This window comes from Sus scrofa, chromosome 6, assembly GCF_054392235.1.
Source record: "Sus scrofa isolate SSC_HxYL_T2T_F1_AM1 chromosome 6, Sscrofa_HxYL_maternal_Yorkshire_Landrace_v2.0, whole genome shotgun sequence".
Classification (NCBI taxonomy): Eukaryota; Metazoa; Chordata; class Mammalia; order Artiodactyla; family Suidae; genus Sus; species Sus scrofa.
In genome coordinates, this window is record NC_139388.1 from 30,958,040 (window position 1) to 30,978,760 (window position 20,721).

The window sequence follows — 20,721 nt, forward strand, 5'->3', positions numbered from 1 at the left end:
GTGACCCAGTTACACATACATGTACACATTCTATTTTCACACATTATCATGCTCCATCAGAAGTGACCAGACATAGTTCCCAGCGCTACACAGCAGGATCTCATTGCTAATCCATTCCAAAGGCAATAGTTTGCATCTATTAACCCCAAGCTCCCCAACCACCCCACTCCCACCCCCTCCCCCTTGGCAACCAGAAATCTGTTCTCTAAGTCCATGATTTTTCTTTGCCATGGAAAGGTTCATTTGTGCCATGTATTAGATTCCAGATATAAGTGATACCATATGGTATTTGTCGTTCTCTTTCTGACTCACTTCAGAAATATTTGCTTAAATCATCGCTAATAGGAGCCATTGTTAAGACCAAGTCAGTTTCTGTATAAGGTTTCTTACTTGCTCTTTGGGCTCTGAAGAGAACGGAGGTGTAATGTTGGGTGGAGATTTTTTACTGAACATGGTTCCTCTGTGTTGTTGGAAAGGTCAAGTCTATGAAGTGGTGCTCGGTATTTGTGTGTGTAATTGACAAATATCCCTGCCAGGCATGTTTTTTTTTTTTTCTTTTTTTTTTTTACAGGTTTGCAGTTGCAACTCCAGAGGAGCTGGCTGTCAATAACGATGACTGTGCCATTTGCTGGGACTCAATGCAGGCTGCAAGGAAACTGCCTTGTGGACATCTTTTCCACAAGTAGGAGCTTCATATAGGGCCACATGGGACTGGTGTTCTGTCCAGGGCACATGGGTGCTTTTTGCACCCGGGCTTAAGACCAGCCTTAGTCAAGGAGGTGGGGACATGCCCTCAGACTGGCCATGGTGCTGGCACTGAGTGGAATGGAGAGCTTGGGGGTGTCTTCCTTATTCCTCAGTCTCTTCCCTACATAGCAGGACTGTACCGCACTCACAGCTCACCATCTTAATTTCCAGGCGCGTCAGCTGTCTTCATGTCCTTCTCCATTTAAGCTCTGAGATACATAGGCGATACGCCTGTAAGACTTAAAGGGGTTGGGGAATCCTTGCTTTCAAATAGCTTATTCGCTAATTGGGATGAGAATATATAGTTTTGCATTTTACACATGCCCCAAAGCAGCATTAAAAACACATATCAGGGAAATGTGCTGAGATGGGGACCAGACCAGAAACTAGTATTGAACAGTCCAGAACTATGACTGTTATCAGAGGTTGTTACGAAGTGAGATCTTCTGGAAACCTTCACGACTGGACTAGATCTGTATGTGGTGCGGGGAGTCCCGTTGTCTCTGAGTTGTAGTCCTCAGTGTCTTACCTCATGCATTTTTAGAGCTCTCACAGGAACTGTGTCTCTTTAACCCCAGTCATTCTCTGTATAGATTGGAGATTTTGGGTGTTGATGAACCCTTCTGGCCTTTTGCATCTGTGGTCAATTTCACACGATGAGAAAGTTAAAATCTTTACAGCTTTAATCTTCCTTTCCTTATTTAATATGCTCAAATAAATTTTATTCTCCTTTTTAATATTAGAAGGGCTTTAGAACTGAAGTATCAGTAATTCAGTAAATTTATTATTCTAATGTGCTAGGTGCTGGGTAACCCGAACCAGGGAATAAAATCAAAATGACAGATACAGTCTTTGCTTTCACGAAGCTTTCAGCCTAATGAAAGAGACAGACATGAATTAGCCAGGCACGTTTATGAGAGTATGTGGATAAATTGAGATGAGTGCTCTAGAGAAAAGGAACATGGTCCTTCAGAGCTTGTAACAAAGGAATTGGACCCACACCTGGAGAAAGTGACTCTGGCTGATGAATAGGAGTTGAGTCAGCAAAAGAAGGGATCGGGTGGAAGAGTGAGACGGGGAATATTTTCGTAGCAGGAGGGCATGTGCTGTATTGAAGGAGTTAAAGAGAGCTTGAGGCTGGAACTCAGATGTCAGAGGGGGTGTGGTGTTTGCTGAGGCAGGAGAAGCAGGCAGGAGCGATCCTGCAGGGACGTGAGGGCCATTGAAGGTTTTAAAGTTGGGGTTCAGGGTCAGGTCTGCAGTTTGAAAAGATGAAGGGGGCAAGTTAGTAACAGCTGCAGGAGTTCAGATGTGCGCTAAAGGGGTGTGGACTGTTTGTAGAAGTGGAGCTGGAGAGGAGTGCACAGATTTCGTGAGAAGGGTTAGAAAGCGTGTGGGGCTCAGCTGGCCGTGGGAAAGCTGAGGCACAAAAGTCAGGGATTCTCCTCGTTGTGCGGCTGTGCGTCTAGGTGGATCATGCTGCTGGTTGATGAGCTTGGAGGACCAGGAACCCACAATCTCATGGTTCCTAATCAGATTCGTTTCAGCTGTGCCACAATGGGAACTCCTCAAATGTAATTTTATTATGGTAAAAAATATATACATAAAATTTAGCACTAACCGTTTTTTAGTGTACAGTTCAGTGGCATTAAATGCATTGACATTGTTATGCAACCATCACCGCCATACATCTCCAGAACTTTTTCATCTTCCCAAACTGAAACTCTATACTCATTAAACAGTAACTTCCCATTTTCCCCTCTCTTCCAGCCCTTGGCAACTACATTCTGTTTTCTGTCTCTGAATTTGACTTCTGTAGTACAGGTATACATCATAACAGGATTTGTCCTTTTTATGTTTGGCTTATTTCACTTAGCAGTATCCCTTTGTGTGTATATATCACGTTTTGTTCATTCATCTGTCAGTGGACATTTGGGTGGTTTCTGCTTTCGGGCTATTGTGAATAATGCTGCTGCAAACATGGGTGTAAAAATATCTTTTCAAGACCCTACCTTGAATTCTTTTGGGTAATACACCTAGAGGTAGAATTTCTCAAATAATATAGTGATTCTGTGTTTAATTTTTTGAGGGACCACCACAGTGTGTTCCACGGTGAGCATACCATTTTACATTCCAACCAGCAGTGCACGAGGCTTTCTTTCAGTTTCTACACATCCTCATCAGTTCCTTGTAACTGCCAGTTTTTTAGATTTCTTTAATGACCAATGATGCTGGCCATTTTTTCACATGTTTGTTGGCCATTTATATGTCATCTTTGGAGAATATTCAAGTCCTTGGCACACTTTTAAATTGGATTGTAGGTCCTTCTGTTGAATTATGAGTTCTTTGGGTTTTCTAGATACTAAACCCTTATCAGATGTATGATTTGCAGAAATTTTCTCCCAGTCTGTACGTAGCTTGTTGTTTGATTTTCTTGGTAATATCCTCTGATCCACACATTTTTTTTTTTTTTCTTTTTGGCTGCCCCAAGGCATATGGAGTTCCTGGGCCAGGGGTCAGAGATCCCAGCTGCAGTTGCAACCTATGCCACAGCTGCAGCAATGCCAGATCCTTAACCCACTATGCCAGGTTGGGGATTGACTCTGTGTCCCACCACTCCAGAGATGCTGCTGATCCCTTTGTGTCACAGGGGGAACTCTATCCATGCATGTTTTTAATTTAAAAAAGTGACTTTATTGAAGTTTAGTTGATTTGTAATGTTAATTTCTGCTATATAGTAAAATGATTCAGTTATACATATATGCATTCTTTTTCATTATGGTTTATTGCAGAATATTGAATATAGTTCCCTGTGTTATATAGGAGGACCTTGTTGTTTAATTTTTAATTAAATCTCGTTTACTTTTTTTTTTGTCACATTTTTTAGTGTCACATCTGAGAATCCTTGCTAAATCTGAGGTCATGATGATTGATTTTTTTCCTGTGTTTTTTTCCTAGTGGTTTTATGGTCATTGATCCCTTTTGAGTTAATTTTTGTACATGAAGTGAAGCTAGAGATCCAACTTCCTTCTTTTGCTTGTGATTGTCCAGTTGTCCCAGGACCAGTTATTGAAGAATCTACTTTTTCCCTATTGGTCATGGCACCCTTGTCAAAATCATTTGGCCATGACATTTGGGTTTATTTTTGGATTTTTTTTTTTTAAGTTCTATCCCATTGGTCTATATGCCTGTCTTTATGCCTGTACCATGTTGTTTTGATTACTATAGCTTTGTAGTAAGTTGAAATTGGGAAATGGTGAGTCTTTCAACATTTTCTTTCTTTCTTTCTTTTTTTCCTTTTTCTTTTTAGGGCCATGTCCGCAGCATATGGAGGTTCCCACACTAGTGGTCGAATCACAGTTAGAGTGCCACAGCTGTACTGATGCCAGATTTAAGTGAGCTGCCTGTGACCTACACCACAGCTCACAGCAACACTGGATCCCTAACCCAATGAGCCTGGCCAGGGACTGAACCTGCATCCTTCTGGATACTAGTTGGGTTTCATTACTGTTGAGCCACAACAGGAACTCCTCAACATTTTCTTTTTCAAAATTGCTTTAGTTATTTGAGGCTCTGTGCAATTCTATATAAATTTGATTTTTTTTTTTTTTTTTTTTTTTTTTTTTTGGTCTTTTTAGGTCCGTACCTGAGACATAAGGAGGTTTCCAGGCTAGGGGTTGAATTGGGGCTATAGCTGCCAGCCTATGCCACAGCCATAGCAACACCAGATCTGAGCTGCATCTGCCACCTACACCACATTTCACTGCAATGCCAGATCCTTAACCCACTGAGCTGGGCCAGGGATTGAACCCGCATCCTCATGGATGCTAGTTGAATTGGTTACTGCTGAGCCACGATGGGAACTACTCAACATTTTTTTTTTTTTTTCAAAATTGTTTTGGTTATTTGAGGCTTCGTGAAATTCTATATAAATTTGAGGAGGCACTTTTCTGTTTCTGCAAAAAAGGCCATTGGGATTGAATAGGGATTGCTTTGAATCTGTAGATTACTTTAGTAGGAGGAGGATTACTGTCTTAACAATATTGTCTTCCAAGTCATGAACATGAGATGCCTTTCCTTTTATGTAGATCTTCTTAAATTTCTTTGAACAATCTTTTACAGTTTTTTATGTTGTCTTTCATCTCCTTGGTTAAATGTATTCCTTGGTATTTTATTGTTTTGGATACTGTTGTACACTTATGACATAATGGAAATTCCCAGGGTAGAGGTTGAATCAGAGCCACAACAGCCCCGGATCTGAGCTGCATCTGTGATCTATGCTGCAGATTGTGGCAACGCTGGTCCTTAACTCACTGAACAAGGCCAGGGATGGAACCTGCATCCTCATGGATGTTGTTGTTTTTGCTTTTTAGGGCTGCACTCACAGCATATGGAGGTTCCCAGGCTAGGAGTCGAATCGGAGCTACAGCTGCAAGCCTGCGCCACAGCCACTGCAACTCGGGATCCTACACCACACACCACAGCTCACGGCAGTGCCAGATCCCCCACCCACTGAGCAAGGCCAGGGATCGAACCCACATCCTTTTTCTTTTTTTTTTTTTTTTTTTTTTTTTTGTCTTTTTGCTATTTCTTTGGGCCGCTCCCGCGGCATATGGAGGTTCCCAGGCTAGGGGTCGAATCAGAGCTGTAGCCACCAGCCTACGCCAGAGCCACAGCAACACGGGATCTGAGCCGAGTCTGCAACCTACACCACAGCTCACAGCAACGCCAGATCCTTAACCCACTGAGCAAGGGCAGGGACCGAACCCGCAACCTCATGGTTCCTAGTCGGATTCATTAACCACTGCGCCACGACGGGAACTCCCGAACCCACATCCTATGGATACTGGTTGGATTCGTTTTTGCTGTACCACAGTGGGAATTCTTATGTTGGGTTCTTTTTTTTTTTTTTGTCTTTTTGTCTTTTTGTCTTTTTGCCATTTCTTGGGCCGCTCCCATGGCATATGGAGTTTCCCAGGTTAGGGGTCTAATTGGAGCTGTAGCTGCCAGCCTGCGCCAGAGCCACAGCAACGCAGGATCCAAGCCATGTCTGCGACCTACACTACACCTCACAGCAATGCCAGATCTTAACCCACTGAGCAAGGGCAGGGATCGAACCTAGTCAGATTCGTTAACCACTGCAGCACGACAGGAACTCCTTATGTTGGGTTCTTAACCCACTGAGCCACAACGGGAACTCTGGAATTGTTTTCTTAATTACCTTTTTGGATTGTTTATTGCTAGTGTGTAGAAACATAACTGATTTTTACTGCCTTTTATTGCTCCCTTTTATTATGCAGCTATATTAAATTCATTCATTAGCTCTGCAATAGTTTTATGTATGTATATTCTTTAGAGTTGCTATGTAATATATGTCATTTGCAAATAGAGATAGTTTTATTCTCTTTTTTATTTCTTGCCTAATTTCTCTGTCTAGCACTGCCAGTAAAATGTTGAATAGCATTGGTAAAATGAGCCTCTTTGTCTTGTTCCTGATCTTAGAGGAAGAGCTTTCAGCCTTTTACAAACATTGAGTATGATGTTAACCTGTGAGTTTTTCTTAAGGGCCCTTTATCATCTTAATGAAAGTTCTTTTCTGTTTCTAATTTGCTGGATATTTTTTCCAGAAAAAAGAAATTTTATTAAATGGTTTCTCTGCATCTATTCAGATTATCATATGGCTTGTTTTCTTTGTTATATTAATGTGGTGTGTTACATTGATTCATTTTTTTTATGTTCAACCACATTTGGATTGCTAGGATTAAATCCCACTTACTCATAGAGTAATCTTATTGATGTGGTTTTGGATTCAGTTTCTTGGTATTTTGTCGAGGATTTTTGCATCTATATGCATAAAAAAGATTTGTCTGTAATTGTCCTTTTTTTGTGGTGCCATGTCTGAATTCGTTATCAGGGCAATGTTGACCTCCTCGTATGTGTTAGGACATTTTCCTTCTTATATTTGGGAAAAGTTTGACTAGAATTGAGGTTAATTCTTTAAAATTCACCAGTGAAGCCATCTGGTCCTGGGCTTTTCCTTTTGGGGAGTTTTTTTTTGTTTTTTGTCTTTTGACTGGTTTAAGCTGTTACATAGCTCTGTTGAGATTTTCTGTATTGTCTTGAGTTAATTTTGGTAATTTTTGTGTTGCTGTGAATTTGTCCATTTTATCTACATTATCTAATTTGTTGAAGTACATTATTTCTAGTATTCTGTTATAATCCTTTTAGTTTCCATAAGGTTAGTAGTAATAGTCACACTGTCATTTCTGCATCTTCTTTTTCTTAGTCTTGCTAGAATCTGTCAGTTTTGTTGATCTTTTCAGAGAACCAACTTTTAGTGTCATTAATTTGTTATATTGTTTTTCTACTCTCTGTTTCATTTATCTCTGCTGTGATCTTTATTATTTCTTTCCTTCTGCTGACTTTGGGTTTCATCTGCTCTTTTCCTCCTTCCATAAGTTATAAAATTAAGTTGTTGACTTGAAATCTTTTATCTTTTTAGGCATTTTCTAGCTATAAATTTGCTTCTCAGCATTGCTTTTGCTGTATCCCATAAGTTTTGGTATGTGGTGCTTTTGTTTTCTTTTGTCTCAGAGTGTTTTCTAATTGCTCAAGCGATTTTTTCTTGACCTAGTGGTTGTTTAAGAGTTAAAATTTTAAAACACTCGCCTGCCTGGGAGTGAGTGAGCAAACCATTGTTAAGATTTCTACTTGGTTTGCTTTACTTTATAGCTTTGGTTAGCGGATGGAGCTGGATTGTATGATGGTTATCTATGACAAATTCATATTTGTTGTAAAGCTAAATGTCTAGATTTCACTAGACTACAGCTAGGTAATTTATTGCTGTAGAAGATGTCTTTGCAAGATTTCGGAGTCCAATAAATATTTAATAACATTGAAGTGTTATACCTAGAGGGAGAAGAAGCACAGGCTGTTATTATTATTATATAGAAAAATATCTGAAGTTTGATTTCTTTACCTGTGAAAGTCTAGCCTTTTTAAAATGCAACTGTATCTAACTAGTTATACTCACCTTGCAGTTTTTAGGTTATTGTATTAAGTGTGGGGAACTTGTGCAGAATATGAAGTAAATTTAGATTTGCTTATGAAAAGCAAGCAGCTTTATGGAAGGCAAGGATATTACGGACTTTTGTAGTCCCATGTAATGCTGATTTTTACTAGAGGTGTGATTTAAGGGTGTTCATAAGGGGAAATGAACTTTTAAAAAATAGAAGTATTTGGCTAATGGTTACGTGATCACAAATAGGAATTATAGTTAATTTATTTCAAAATGTGGTAGAGCTGGGTGTACACATTCATTACTTGGGAACATTACTGTCATATACTCTTCTGGCAGAGAGATAATTAACTAGCAGCTTCATCTTGGCCTCTGGGAAATGTTTGGTACTTAAGTTCCATTAAATTGCTAGAGACTCTCCTGTGTCACCTTATAATGTGCACATGTTCCCAGACATTAAAAAAAAGAAAAAGAAATTCCCTCCTGGCTCAGTGGGTTAAGGATCCATTGTTGTCACTCCTGTGACTCAGGTTTGATCCCTGGTCTGCAAACTTCTACATGCCATGGGTGAGGCCAAAAAAAAAAAAAAAAAAAAGAAGAAAGGACACAGAGGAAATGAGCACTTTTATTCAGTGTCTCCTTGAGCTCTTAGAAGAACCATAATCTGTTATGGGCTGGAAGGCACCTTGAAATCTTAGAAGGATAACATATTATTACAAGTTGGGAAGAAGACCTTGGAGATGACTTTATTCAATGTTCTCTCTCTCTCTCTCTCTTTTTTTTTTTTTTTTTTGTATGCTTGCTTTTAAAGGGCAGCACAGTATTTATTGAGAGACTGCCTTAATTAGGACATTGTCATTTCCTGAAAGAGGGTAAAGAAGCATCCAGCTTCATTAGGAAAACGGAATATAAATAAAAGAGGGTTGAAGAAGTTGAGATTGTGGATAAGCCAGGTGAAGAAGCAAGTCAGGCTCTGAGGGGATGTGATCACCTGATAAAAAAGTGATGCTACCAGTGGATGGGGAGGGAGGTCTTATCGAGTAAGGGTCCTTGAGAGGTGAGCTGGAAGGAAAGGAGCTGTAGTTGGAGAGTGAGACTTTGGAAAGAACGCCAAGGATGTGGATTTTAAGTTAGTCAAATAGAATTGGAAAGGAAGATGATGAGCCACGTCTTACTGAAGAAGGGTTGTGACCAGGAGCTTTATAGATGACCACACATGCCGACAAATTAATGTTAAAGCAGGATACGCCAGAAGTGTATTAGAGTGAAGTAGGGCAAAGAGGTAATGTCAGCAGTGTTCCTCAACATTTAAATCTCACCATGGTAAATAGAAAGTAAAACGGCAACCATTTTCAGTAACTTCTCACAGCATATGCTAAGGATATCTTATTTTGGATTTTTTGGTAGCTCCTGTCTTCGTTCCTGGCTAGAACAAGACACCTCCTGCCCAACATGCAGAATGTCTCTTAACATTGCTGACAACAGTCGTGTCAGGGAAGACCATCAAGGAGAGAACTTGGATGAGAATTTGGTTCCCGTAGCTGCAGCCGAAGGCAGACCTCGCCTCAACCAACACAATCACTTCTTCCACTTTGATGGTTAGTTGGTTTCAACTTCTAAAACCATGCCCAAGGGGTTTTCTTGAAGCCCTTAGGAGATGCTGTTTTAATTATAACTTTTTCTGTATGGGCCAGTTTAGTATTATATTCCAGTTTTAATTGAAAATGTTCAATTGATAGCCCTGAGGGGTTATTCTGTGCCAGGCATTTTGCTAGATTTACTGTGAATTTGGTGGTTGCGGGGGCGGGGTAGATGGTAGGGGAGGTGGAAGTAGTTAAAATTGAATCAACCAGGCCTGCAAGGAGCATGTTTAATCAGTTTAGTAGTTGCTAATAATTTATTGCTTTGGCATAATACTTGGGCTTATAATGAAAATTCATTAAGTAGCCTTTCCAGTGAGTACCAGAAGCAGAATTGGAGCCTGTTTCTTTGCCCATAAAATATGAATATTCCACCTTCCAGAATATTGAAAAGAGTTGTAATAAAACGGTACTTAAAATTAAGGACATGGACACCATATCAGAGGCTAGTTGATCATCCTTCTTTAATTCACATTTCGTTGGGCTGTTGTTGATTTTCATCAATTCCAATATCATTAAATTCTCTGAGTTCATATTTCTTATTATATGGTCCCTGGACTATTTGTTAGGAGGAGTGCTCTTCAGATCTCTGATTTGAGTTTCCAAGGGTGGAGCACAGAAGGAGTGATGACACACTGAAATCCCAGTAGAAAGGACCAGAAGAGGGGAGTCGGGTCTCTGAGAGGAGGGGGTGACGGCTGGCTGGGCTGGGCTGGGCTGCTGGACAGGCGCACAGGGGCTGCCTTGTGTCTGCTAATTAAGGGTCTACCATGTAAGACTTCTGAAATAGGTCTTGGATGTGGGTCCTGGCTATGTCATCTTATTCTATGAATTATTACTAAAATCTTAGTCAAAATAAAGGCACCTTTGTTTCTCCCTAGTTAAGTACGTGAAATAAGTATCCAGCTTTTTATCAGGCACAGTCTGTCAGGCAAGACCTTTGGGATGTGAACTTAATTTATGTTCTGGGCCTCAGTGCTTCGTTGTGAAGAAAAGGAAAATTCTCCTTAAATGTGTGATTGATGTGGAGTCGTTTTACTGCCGACACCTGATGGCGGCGTATCTTAGGATCCCTTTTCCTTGGGAAATGGCAGAAGCAACAGATTTCTTGGTACCAGCAAGCCACAAGCCTGTGTTGTAGAACCTGCTGAAAAGTATTTTGCATTGGAGTTCCCGTTGTGATGCAGCGGAGATGAATCCGACTAGTATCCATGAGGATGTGGGTTCAATCCATGGCTCTGCTCACTGGGTTAAGGATTCGGCATTGCCATGAGCTGTGGTGTAGGTCCCAGATGAAGCTCGGATTCCAAGTTACTGTGGCTATGATGTGGGCTGGCAAGTGTAGCTCCGATTCAGCCCCTAGCCTGGGAGCTTCCATATGCTGTGAGTGTGGCCCTAAAAAGCAGGGGAAAAAAAAAAAAAAGAATTTTGCATCAGGAGTTCCCTGGTGGTGCAGTGTAGCCAAAAAAATTTTGAATCAGAAAACTAAAGTCTTTAAACTAGATTATTAAGTAGAAAATACTTAATGAAAATTATTGTGAAAATGATGTCTCAAAATGAGTAGTATTTGTAGTGTGAAAGAGGGGAGCAAAACCTCATCTACTGCAGCAGCTTCGGAGCCCTGAAAACACTCAGAGGGATTGAGTGTGTGTGGATCCAGGGCCACTGGAAAGCAGGAAAGCCCAGTGGTGCGGTGTTCTGGAACTGACTATCTGGCTTCCAGTTCTGGCCAGCGTGATTAAATGCTTTGATCTTGGCAAGTTGTCTAAATTCTGGGTGCCTTGGGGACTGACAAGAGCTTTAGAGTCAAAACTCTGAGAAGAGTAAAATGGGAAGAAGAAGAAGAATGAACCCATGTGTTTTAACTGGGATTAAAGGAGCTAATCCACATGGGATACTTGGTCAAAAGGCTTGGCGTAAAGTTAAGCCCTCAGTGACTCCTAACTGGTACCAGAGAGCGGCCGACTGCAGAGTATATAACATGGAGAAGGAGGTCTCTGAAACTCGTGCTGGATTCTCGTTTGTTCTAGGGTCCCGGATCGCAAGTTGGCTGCCGAGTTTTTCCGTTGAAGTGATGCACACCACCAACATTCTAGGCATTACGCAGGCCAGCAACTCCCAGCTGAACGCTATGGTAAGCTCCCTGTTTTGGGGGGTGATTGGTGGTGGAGAGAGAAGGAAAAGCATGAGAGCCTGTGCAGTGTGTACACATGCAGTACCATCGACTAAGATGCCCCTGAAAACCTGCTGTTCTTCTGCAGCAGAGCGAGGCCAAAGGGGTCATACGTGTGTGTGTGTGTGTGTGTTTGTGTATACATGTACTTGCTTATTCCTCTCCAGTTAATCAACCACCTCTACTCTGCCACATATGTATATACATACACACACACGTATACCTATGTGTATTCACAAGGTATTGTGTATTGTGTATATTCACAAGTGCACACATGCGCACTCATCTTGAGATACTGACATGTGCTGTTGCCTCAAGGATATTGTCTAGATATTTTAGTATTCTTTGTTTTTTGTAAAGCTTTGTCATACGCTGTGTATTTTCATCCTGTAGTTTTGGGAAAAGATGGTTCACCACTGTTGATATGTAGTGTTCACTGTGATGGTGAATGCAGGAGTCTTAAAATGCAAACTTCATTAGTTTCCTACTTGCATAGGGCCTCTGCTTGACCTGGGTAAGCCTGGCCAGTGCTTCAGAAAGTCACTGGTTCATTGTTCATCCTCTGATTCATCTTAGTGTATTTATTCAACAAATGTGCACTGAAAGCCTGTTCCTGAGACAGGCACTATGCAGTGTCAACAAATTGCATAGCACCTGTAGTGTCAACGAGGTGGATGTGAGCCCTCCTCCAAAGACGTGTGACTGCTGCGCGCAGGGACTGATGAGGTCATCACAGGGCTCTGCAAGCAAGAAGGTAGGCGAGTCGGGGCTGAAGGCTCTTCTAGAGGAGACATTCAGAGGCATCTTGGGGGTAAGCAGGAGGCAGATCGGGGGAAAGAGGCGGTGGAAACAGTAGGTTCAAAGACCATGAAGTAAGAACTTTCTGCACACAGAGAGGTGATTGTGGTTGGAGCCTGTGAGTCGGAGCCAAGATTGTGACATAAATTGAGGTTGCTGAGAAAGTGGTGCAGGGATTTGTCCGCCACAATCCCATATAGATTCTGGAATGAAAGTAGGGCTTTTTTTCCTCCCCCAGGGGACTGACAGGACAGTTAACATAGAATAATTAGCTTCTGAGAGAATGAATTTTAGAGGGGCGAAAATGGAAGCAGCAAGCCCAATTAGGAGACTGTTGCTGTAGTTCAGGCAAAAAAAAGATGGTGGCTTGGACCATGATGTTGGTAATACAGTTGAGAAGAAGTGGCAGATTTAAGATGCTTGTTGGAGATGAGCTGGTAGGACTTGACAGTACTTTGATTTGGAGGCAGGGTCATGGGGTTAGGGGAGCGTTGGGGTTCAGTTAAGCAGCTGAGCAGACAGTGGTCCCATGTGTTGAGAGGGGCTGGACTTGGGGAGAGCAGGTGGAGGTCAGGGACTCGGCCTTCTGTTTGACTAGGGAAGTTAGGGTGTCTTTGAGATATTCATGCGGAGATGTCGTGTAGGCTGTTCTGGACCTCGGTAAAGAGATCAGCTGGAGAGAGGCATTTGGGAGTTTTAAGTCGGTAGGGGACTGGACCTCTTCTAGAGAGAGAAAGTAGCTCGCCAACAGAAGAGGGCTCAGGGCTGAGATCGGGCAGAGCAGGAGGGGCCATGGCAGCGATGGAGAAGGAAGGAAGCCAGGAGAAGGTGGTGAGTCAAGCATGTGGGAATTCTTAGAAGATGAGGTCAGGAAAGTGCCTGTTGTGTTCATCAGAGTGGAGGTGGTTGATGAGCTAGAGAGCAACAAGCAGTTGCCGTGGCTCGAGGGGTTAAATACTAGATTATTGGACTGGAAAGTGAGTGGGAGCTGGAGACACACAGTATCTGGCGGTGTGTTATAAGCGAGAACAGAGAAGTAGGGGTGGTTCCTTGATGAGGGTGTGCCATCGGGGAGTTTTTGTTAATATTTTTTAAAGATCTCTGAACAGGCCATCCAGCCACAAATTTCACAATCTATAGAGAGGATCCAGTGAGGTCATGTTCCTAACCTTTCCTGCGCCTGCCCAGATACCACTCTTTCCGGCAGTAACCACTTTGATTAGTTTCTTCTGTGTTGTGTTCTTCCAGAGTGTTTACATGCACATATAAGCAAATGCTAAGTACGTATTCTTTTTCTTTTCCCTATGGGTCTTCTTTTTTTCTTTTTTTCTTGTGATAAAATGCATGTACAGTTCAGTGGTATTAAGTACATTCATATTCTCTTGCAACTATCACCACCATCCACTTCCAGAGCTCTTTGCATCTTGCAAAACTGAAGCTTTATACCCAGTAAACAATAACTCCCCATTCTCTCCTCCCCAGCTGCTAGCAGCCACCATTCTCCTTTCTCTGTGAATTTGACTACTTTAAGTATCTCATATAAGCAGAATTATACCTGTTTATCTTTTTGTGACTGGTTTATTTTACTAAGCTTAAGTTCTCAAGGTTCAACTGTGTTACATCATGTGCCAGAATTCCCTTCCTTTTTAAGGCTGAATAATATCCCATTGTATAGCTAGACCACGTTTTGCTTATCCATTCACTTGTGGCTGGACACTTGGGTTGCTTCCATGTTTTAGTGATTGTGAATAATGGGGCTATGAACATGGGTGTACAAATATTTTTTGGAGGTCCTGCTTTCAGTTCTTGTGAGTGCCCGAGAGTCTTTTTAAAAAGATTCTAGGGAGTTCTCTTATGGCTCAGCAGGTTAAGGATCTGGTGTTGTCACTGCAGCAGCTTGGGTTGCTGCTGTGGTGTGGGTTCGATCCCTGGCCCAGGAACTTCTGCATGCCGAGGGTGCAGCCAAAAAAAAAAAAAAAAGATTCTAAAGCATGCTTGGTATGCAGATAGGACTGATCACTCTTGGGGGAAGGGGAAAGATTGACAGTACGGAACAGAACCAGCAGAAAAGTTAGCTGAAGGCAAAGACCTGGAGATGGAGAGTGGGGTTAGGAGAGTTGGGAGCTAGAGAGAGAGAGAGGCCTTCATCTTTGTTGGGAGTTGGGATGGACACAGCTACAGTCTTTTTGTTTTGAGATATGTTTAAAAAGAAGGCATGGCTGGAGCTCCCGCTGAGGCACAGTGGGGTAAGGATATGGCGTTGCCACAGCAGTGCTGTAGGTTGCAGCTGTGGGTCGGATCCTTTGCCTAGGAACTTTTATATGCCATAGGTGTAGCCCCAAACAGACACAAAAAGCGTGGCTCATTAACAGCCAAGAGGTAGAAGCAGCCTAAATGTCCAGGAGAGAGAATGGATTATGAAAACGGTCTCACCACACAATGGAATATTATTCAGCCAAAAAAGAAGAAAATCCGGTCATGCGCTGCAACATTGATGAATTTTGAGAACATTATGCCAAGTGAAATAAGCCAGCCACAAAAAGGCAGATACTACAAATTCCACTTACACGAGGTGTTTAAATACTCAGATGCTTGGAAAGCAGGATGGTGGTGGCTGCTGGGGGCGGTGGGTGGGGCACGAGCGGGGAGTTGGTGTTCAGTGGGTGCAGAGTTTCGGTTTGGCTGATGGAAGCTTTCACAGATCTTTTGCACAACCCTGTGCATGTCGTTCACACTGCTTCACACTTAAAGATGGTTAAGATAGACAGTTTTGTGTTACATGATTTTGACCATTAAAAAGGCAAAAAACCCGAAAACCAGACCTGGCTTCCTTCTGTCTTCTGCTTTCTTGGTGTAGCACAGGTTGTCAGCAGAGCGTGAGGGATGTCAGGAGGGCGGGTGGGCCGGGAAGACGGCCGCCTCTTGTGACCACTGACTGGGTCATGGCGGCCTCTGCAGGGTACGTTGGGGTCAAGCTGCTGCTGAAGCTCTTCAGGTGGATCCCCTTACCTGCCCCTTTAAAAAACTGGATTCATAAGCATATAAGCCTCCCAGGACTGAGAATTAGCTTCGTCGTCTTTTTTTTTTTTTAAAGAATTTTGTCATTTATTTATTTATTTATTTTTGTCTTTTTGCCATTTCTTGGGCCGCTCCTGTGGCATATGGTGGTTCACAGGCTAGGGGTCGAATCCGAGCCTCGTCTGTGACCTACACCACAGCTCATGGCAATGCCGGATCGTTAACCCACTGAGCAAGGGCAGGGACCGAACCTGCAACCTCATGGTTCCTAGTCAGATTCGTTAACCACTGCACCATGACGGGAACTCCCGAGAATTAGCTTCTTGGAGTTGTTGTGCTTAGAATCCTGAGGCAGGCCCTGGTGTTCTTCCCCCGTCTCATGGGGGATTGGAATAGCCTGTCTTTAGCACAGTTAATCGACTGGCACCATACATTTTTAAAATGAAGATCTCATATTTAACTTGCTGGATTTTCTGAGAGAAAGGCTTTGGCCAGCTAAGATAAATCGGGGACTTTATTTGGGAAGGGAAGGGTGGAACTGTTTAAGACTAGAGAAGGATGTTACCTGATTATGGAGGTTGTTTTGGACTCTTGCCCAGTCAGCTTTGACCTCACCTAACTTAAAAAATGATCAGCTCATGGAAGTTTTCATGGTGGCTCAGTGGGTTAAGGATCTGGCATTGTCACCCCTGTGGCTCTGGTTCCTCCTGTGGTGCAGGTTTGATTCTTGGCCTGGGAACTTCTGCAGGCCTGCACCATTCACATTCATAGAAACAGTGAGAGGATGCCAGGCCTGTGGAGCTGTGGGTCCTTCTGCCATGCATGCTTGGCCTGCCCTCCCCACCCCAGCAGCAGCTCTAAGCACACTCTGCGCAGGTCTCACCCAGTCTTCTTTCACAGCCTGACATTGAGACACATCCCTCTCTTCCTATGGTTATAACGACATGTTTCTTGGGACCTACTAGTCCAACAGTAGACTTTGTTGTGCCCCCAAAGCAATTATATTTTTCCTCCTCACTTTTTCTTTTGATCATTGGGACTTTCCCACAGACAAAACCCTGAAAATGAGCATTTGTAAAATAAATGTAATGTATGAAAAGTCTGGAGCTAAAACTCAGCTGAAAGTATGGGTGGTGGCGTGCCAAGATCTGTGCCTGCGCCCCCCTGTACACGGGCCCACCCTAGAGCCCTGGTGGCCTCCAAGATGTTTCTGAGTACACTTTGAAAACCACAGCTCCAGGGAATTCCTGCTGTGGCCCAGTGGGTTGATGATCCATCTTGTCTCTGCGGAGGCACTCCTGTTCAATCCCCGGCCCAGCACAGTGGGTTAAGGATCCGATGTTGCTGTAGCTGTGGCATAGATTGCAGCTCAGGCTGGGATTCCATCCCTGGCCCAGGAACTTCCATGAGCCACGGGGGTGGCCAAAGAAAGGGGAAAAAAAAAAAAAAAAAAGAAAGAAAACTACAACTCCAGAGCAGTATTAGAATTCATATTCTTTCTGATCCTTTTTTGAGGTTGAGGTATAATTTAATCCAATATGTTCACCTTTTTTAGTGTCCATCTCTGAAGTTTTGTCCAATGTGCATAGTTGTGTGACCACCACCAGGATGAAGATAGAGAGCAGTTCCCTTTCGCCTTTGCCAGATTCCATCACGCCCCTTTCTCATCACTTCCTCTCCCACCCCAGCCTCTAGCAACCACTTACCAGTTTTCTGTCCCTATAATTTTGCTTATTCTTGAATGTCATATAAATGGAATCGCATAGTACACAGCCTTTGGAGTTGAGCTTCTTTCACTTAACATAACGTGTTTGAATTTCATCCATCATGTAGTGTGTATCAGAAGTTTGTTCCTTCTAGGAATAATACCTTTAAGGAGAACGTGTCTTGAATGCCAGAGTTTTACTGAGCTTTAAAATGAACACTTTTTTATGATTTAAAAAAAAAAAATCATAGTTGATTTACAATGTTGGGCCAGTTTCCACTGTACAGCAAAGTGCACCGGTCGTGTGTATGTATGTGTGTGTGTGTGTGTGTGTGTGTGTGTATTAAAATGAATACTTTTAAAACTAATATTCTAGTTCAGCCTGTCTTGGGATCCAGTTGAATTTCTGTGCTTTTTTTAATTTGAAGTTGATACTGTCCCCAAATTTTCTGTTTGGCATCCTGGAAAAATAAAAGACTGCAGTCTGGCGGTGACCTGTGGCATAGACGGGCCCCTTACTTGTGTTTCCAAGGCAGGCCTGCCAGAGCCCATGACCTCAGCGACTAACTGTGGAGGGCAAACGTTTCTGTGGCCTCTGTGTTTGTATCCTGTAGGCTCATCAGATTCAAGAAATGTTCCCCCAGGTTCCCTACCACCTCGTACTGCAGGACCTCCAGCTGACACGCTCAGTCGAAATAACAACAGACAACATTTTAGAAGGACGGATTCAAGTACCTTTTCCCACGCAGGTAAATCTGTCTTCACAAAGACTTACTAAATCTTCTAGATTAACTTTTTAGTTACTTAACAGCTGAATATCATGTATGATTTGATGAAGGGTTTCTGTGAATTCCCAAACTTTCCAAATTATGACTGAGAACAGACCCATCCAGGAGGCTTGGATCATGACAAGGACAAGTGTGTTTGGCTAATGGTTTGTGCAGATGGACAACCCCTGCCAGCCTTTTCTTGCCAGTCCAGGAGGTCACAGTATCGGATCCTTTTGGACAAGGGCCAGCAGTCTTTTTCTGTAAAGGGCAGATGGAAATATGTAGGCTTTGTGAGCCATACATTATCTGTTGCAGAGCCTCAGTTTTGTCTTATAGCACTTAAGCAGCCATGGGAGTGTGTAAATGAATGTGTGTTGGTGATGTTCTAGGAAAGCTTTAATTACAAAAACAGGAGGAGTACTTGGCCCACAGGCCCTAGTTTGCCAGCCCCGGCTGTCGGGATAGTGCCCTCTGTCCTTTTGCATGTTGGTGTGGCTTTCTGCTGGGTATAATCCCAGCCTCTGTGTGAGGCTTGGACTTTTTTTTTCTAAAAAGATCCTGTTTCCTGGCCCATCATATAACCTCTTTGATGGGTACAGGAAGTATTAACATTTTAAAGACAAGCTTTCTGGTGGGACCAAGGAATGAAAATATTCATATATATATATATGATGAGGGAATTATATACCAAGCAGTTACTCAGCTTTGGTATGCAGAAACATGGAAGCATGTTAGTAAAATTTTAAAACTTGAGAATCTCTGAAGAGGGAATGAGCCTGGACTTGGGAGTCGGGGGCTGAGGTATGTTGGAGGTGGCTTGGCAGTCTTTACCTGTCTGACCTGGCTTTTGGCTCTGGGTTTTCCCCAGGAGCAGACCCTTAAGACAAGGATTCTAGCACTGGCAGTCACTTTGGGAGGTGTTCAGCAACACAGACAGCATGTGGGGCTGTGGGCTGGATAAAGGGTTTGTTACCCAGCAGGTTACCATCATGGGCTCTGTTGCTAGAGCTTGAGCCCCTTGGGGGCCTCTGGAGTCCAGCGTAGAATGCACTGTCCCTCCTGAGGGTGTATAAACACCCAGCTCCCATCAGTTGTTGGTTGAGGGCTGCCTCGAAGGGGGCAAAATTGCCTCGTGCAGCCGGAGTGTGTCCTCAGGTGGCAAAATACCAGCGCCAAGGGGGGAGACCTGCCGGGATGTGGGCAGGCCCCGAGGTGTCTGCCGTGTGGGCCAGGATCTCAGCCTGGCTGCACGTGAGAACAGTAGAACCTGTTCCATAGGATGTTTAGGAGGTGATGTCGGGCTTTCGGACACAGCCTTCTGTCCGTGTTATCTGCTGTTGTCATTTTGTTGTGGTGTGGTTACTATTAGTGAGAAGGAAATTATGTGTGGAGGTTGTTAATAACTCTCCAACTTAGGTCTCAAGCTCCTTTGTCTTTAATCTTAGTAGCATTCTTGTCTCTTCGATGCTGTGGGGTTGGTCGAGCTTAGACAGTAGCTCCCTTGTGCTTCAGGTTCCCCCACGCCTGTTCTTTGAGTTCAGAATGGCTCTGTACTGTGTGTGGTACCATTTCTCTTTCAGAGGTCAGAGAGCATCAGACCTGCATTGAACAGTCCTGCAGAAAGGCCGAACGGCGACCAGGAGGAGGGGGAAGCTTCTGCCCAGGTAAGGCCTGTGTGGTAGAGAGAGCATGCGGGTTGGGGAGCAGTGGGCCACCTGGTGATGGTCTCATCGTGTGCTGATGTCTGTGCATCAGGCATCTTAGCATCTAAGCATCTAAGGTTAACAAACTTTGCTGTGCTGGGGCGTGGCCTGCAGCCCTCTCCCTGGGCACTGCTGCGGTGAGCTTGAGTGGTAGCGCTCAGAAGGGCAGGGTGAGGCTGGGCCCAGGACTCAGGGTGAGTGCTGCACCCCACAGGGCTCCACTCTGTAGAGCTGAAATCATCAGGGTTTTCTGTAGAGCTGAAATCATCAGGATTTCCTCCAGACCTCACTTGTCCAGCTCAGCATATGCAGGAACTTCCATGCACTTCACAAAAATGAGACCCTCTGCATGGGGAAGGGTAGTTACCTTGGGAACCAAATTTGCCAAGATATCCACTCTGGGTGACCTGGGGTTGCTGCCCCCATGCAAAATCAACTCCCCTCCTGGTTTCTAGGGCAGAGGTACCCCCAACCCCACAGCCTGGAGATTCCAGTTCATGTCTCTTTTCTGTAATTTCCATTTGCTTAATCAATTACCATTGTTTCTAGAAACTTTAAGAGACGGGAAAAAAAAAAAAAAATCCAAAAACCCAACAGTCCTATCTTTGTATTTCCTTGTTTGACGACTGGGGCTTCCCACACACGGGCTGGGGTCTGAGGATGGCGCTACCTTCTCTGCCAGAGTCAGTCAGAACTCTTTTGAAGAACTCTTAAATATCAGCCTCTCAGCCTCTTGCTCCTCAATTCTGCTGTTCCCTGGAGGTGGGCTGGGCTGACCCTGGCCAGCTTGGGTCTGGGTCTGGCACAGGAGCAGCACAGATGGCTGGGCACCTGCCTAAGCCTCTGGGGACTCCTGGGCCTTGCCTTAGCCTTCACAGCTACAGCCAAAACAGAGAGTCTTCTTATTGTATCCTGCCACACAAGTAACCACATGATCTTATATCTGTTTGTAAAAAGATAACCTAGAATTTACCCTTTCTATCTGCCTGTTTTCAGAGTTAACTAGGGGTATAAAATTTGTGTAGTAAGTGTGAGGACTTGTTAAAAATTTAGAGCAGTAAATAGCATTGAACAGAAAATTCCCAGAGTGCAAATTAGCAGTTAACTGTATTCTCCAAGAGTACAGTTTTGAGGTGCTTTGTTTTCCAT

General features: G+C 43.4%; 1 protein-coding gene and 1 long non-coding RNA gene across 2 annotated transcripts in view; both read left to right on the forward strand.

Moving 5' to 3' along the window:
* The window catches only part of AMFR (autocrine motility factor receptor), a 46,939-nt gene that overhangs the window by 23,352 nt on the left and 2,866 nt on the right, over positions 1-20,721 (forward strand). Inside the window, exons 8-12 of the mRNA XM_021097092.2 lie at positions 572-682; positions 9,173-9,363; positions 11,436-11,539; positions 17,714-17,848; positions 19,450-19,533. Coding sequence (XP_020952751.2) covers positions 572-682; positions 9,173-9,363; positions 11,436-11,539; positions 17,714-17,848; positions 19,450-19,533 — 625 coding nt within the window. The remainder of the gene's footprint in view (positions 1-571; positions 683-9,172; positions 9,364-11,435; positions 11,540-17,713; positions 17,849-19,449; positions 19,534-20,721) is intronic.
* LOC146402278 (uncharacterized) lies at positions 1,352-8,241 on the forward strand. The gene is made up of 2 exons (XR_014805889.1): positions 1,352-4,969; positions 5,374-8,241. It is a non-coding gene; the product is annotated as an uncharacterized LOC146402278 (long non-coding RNA).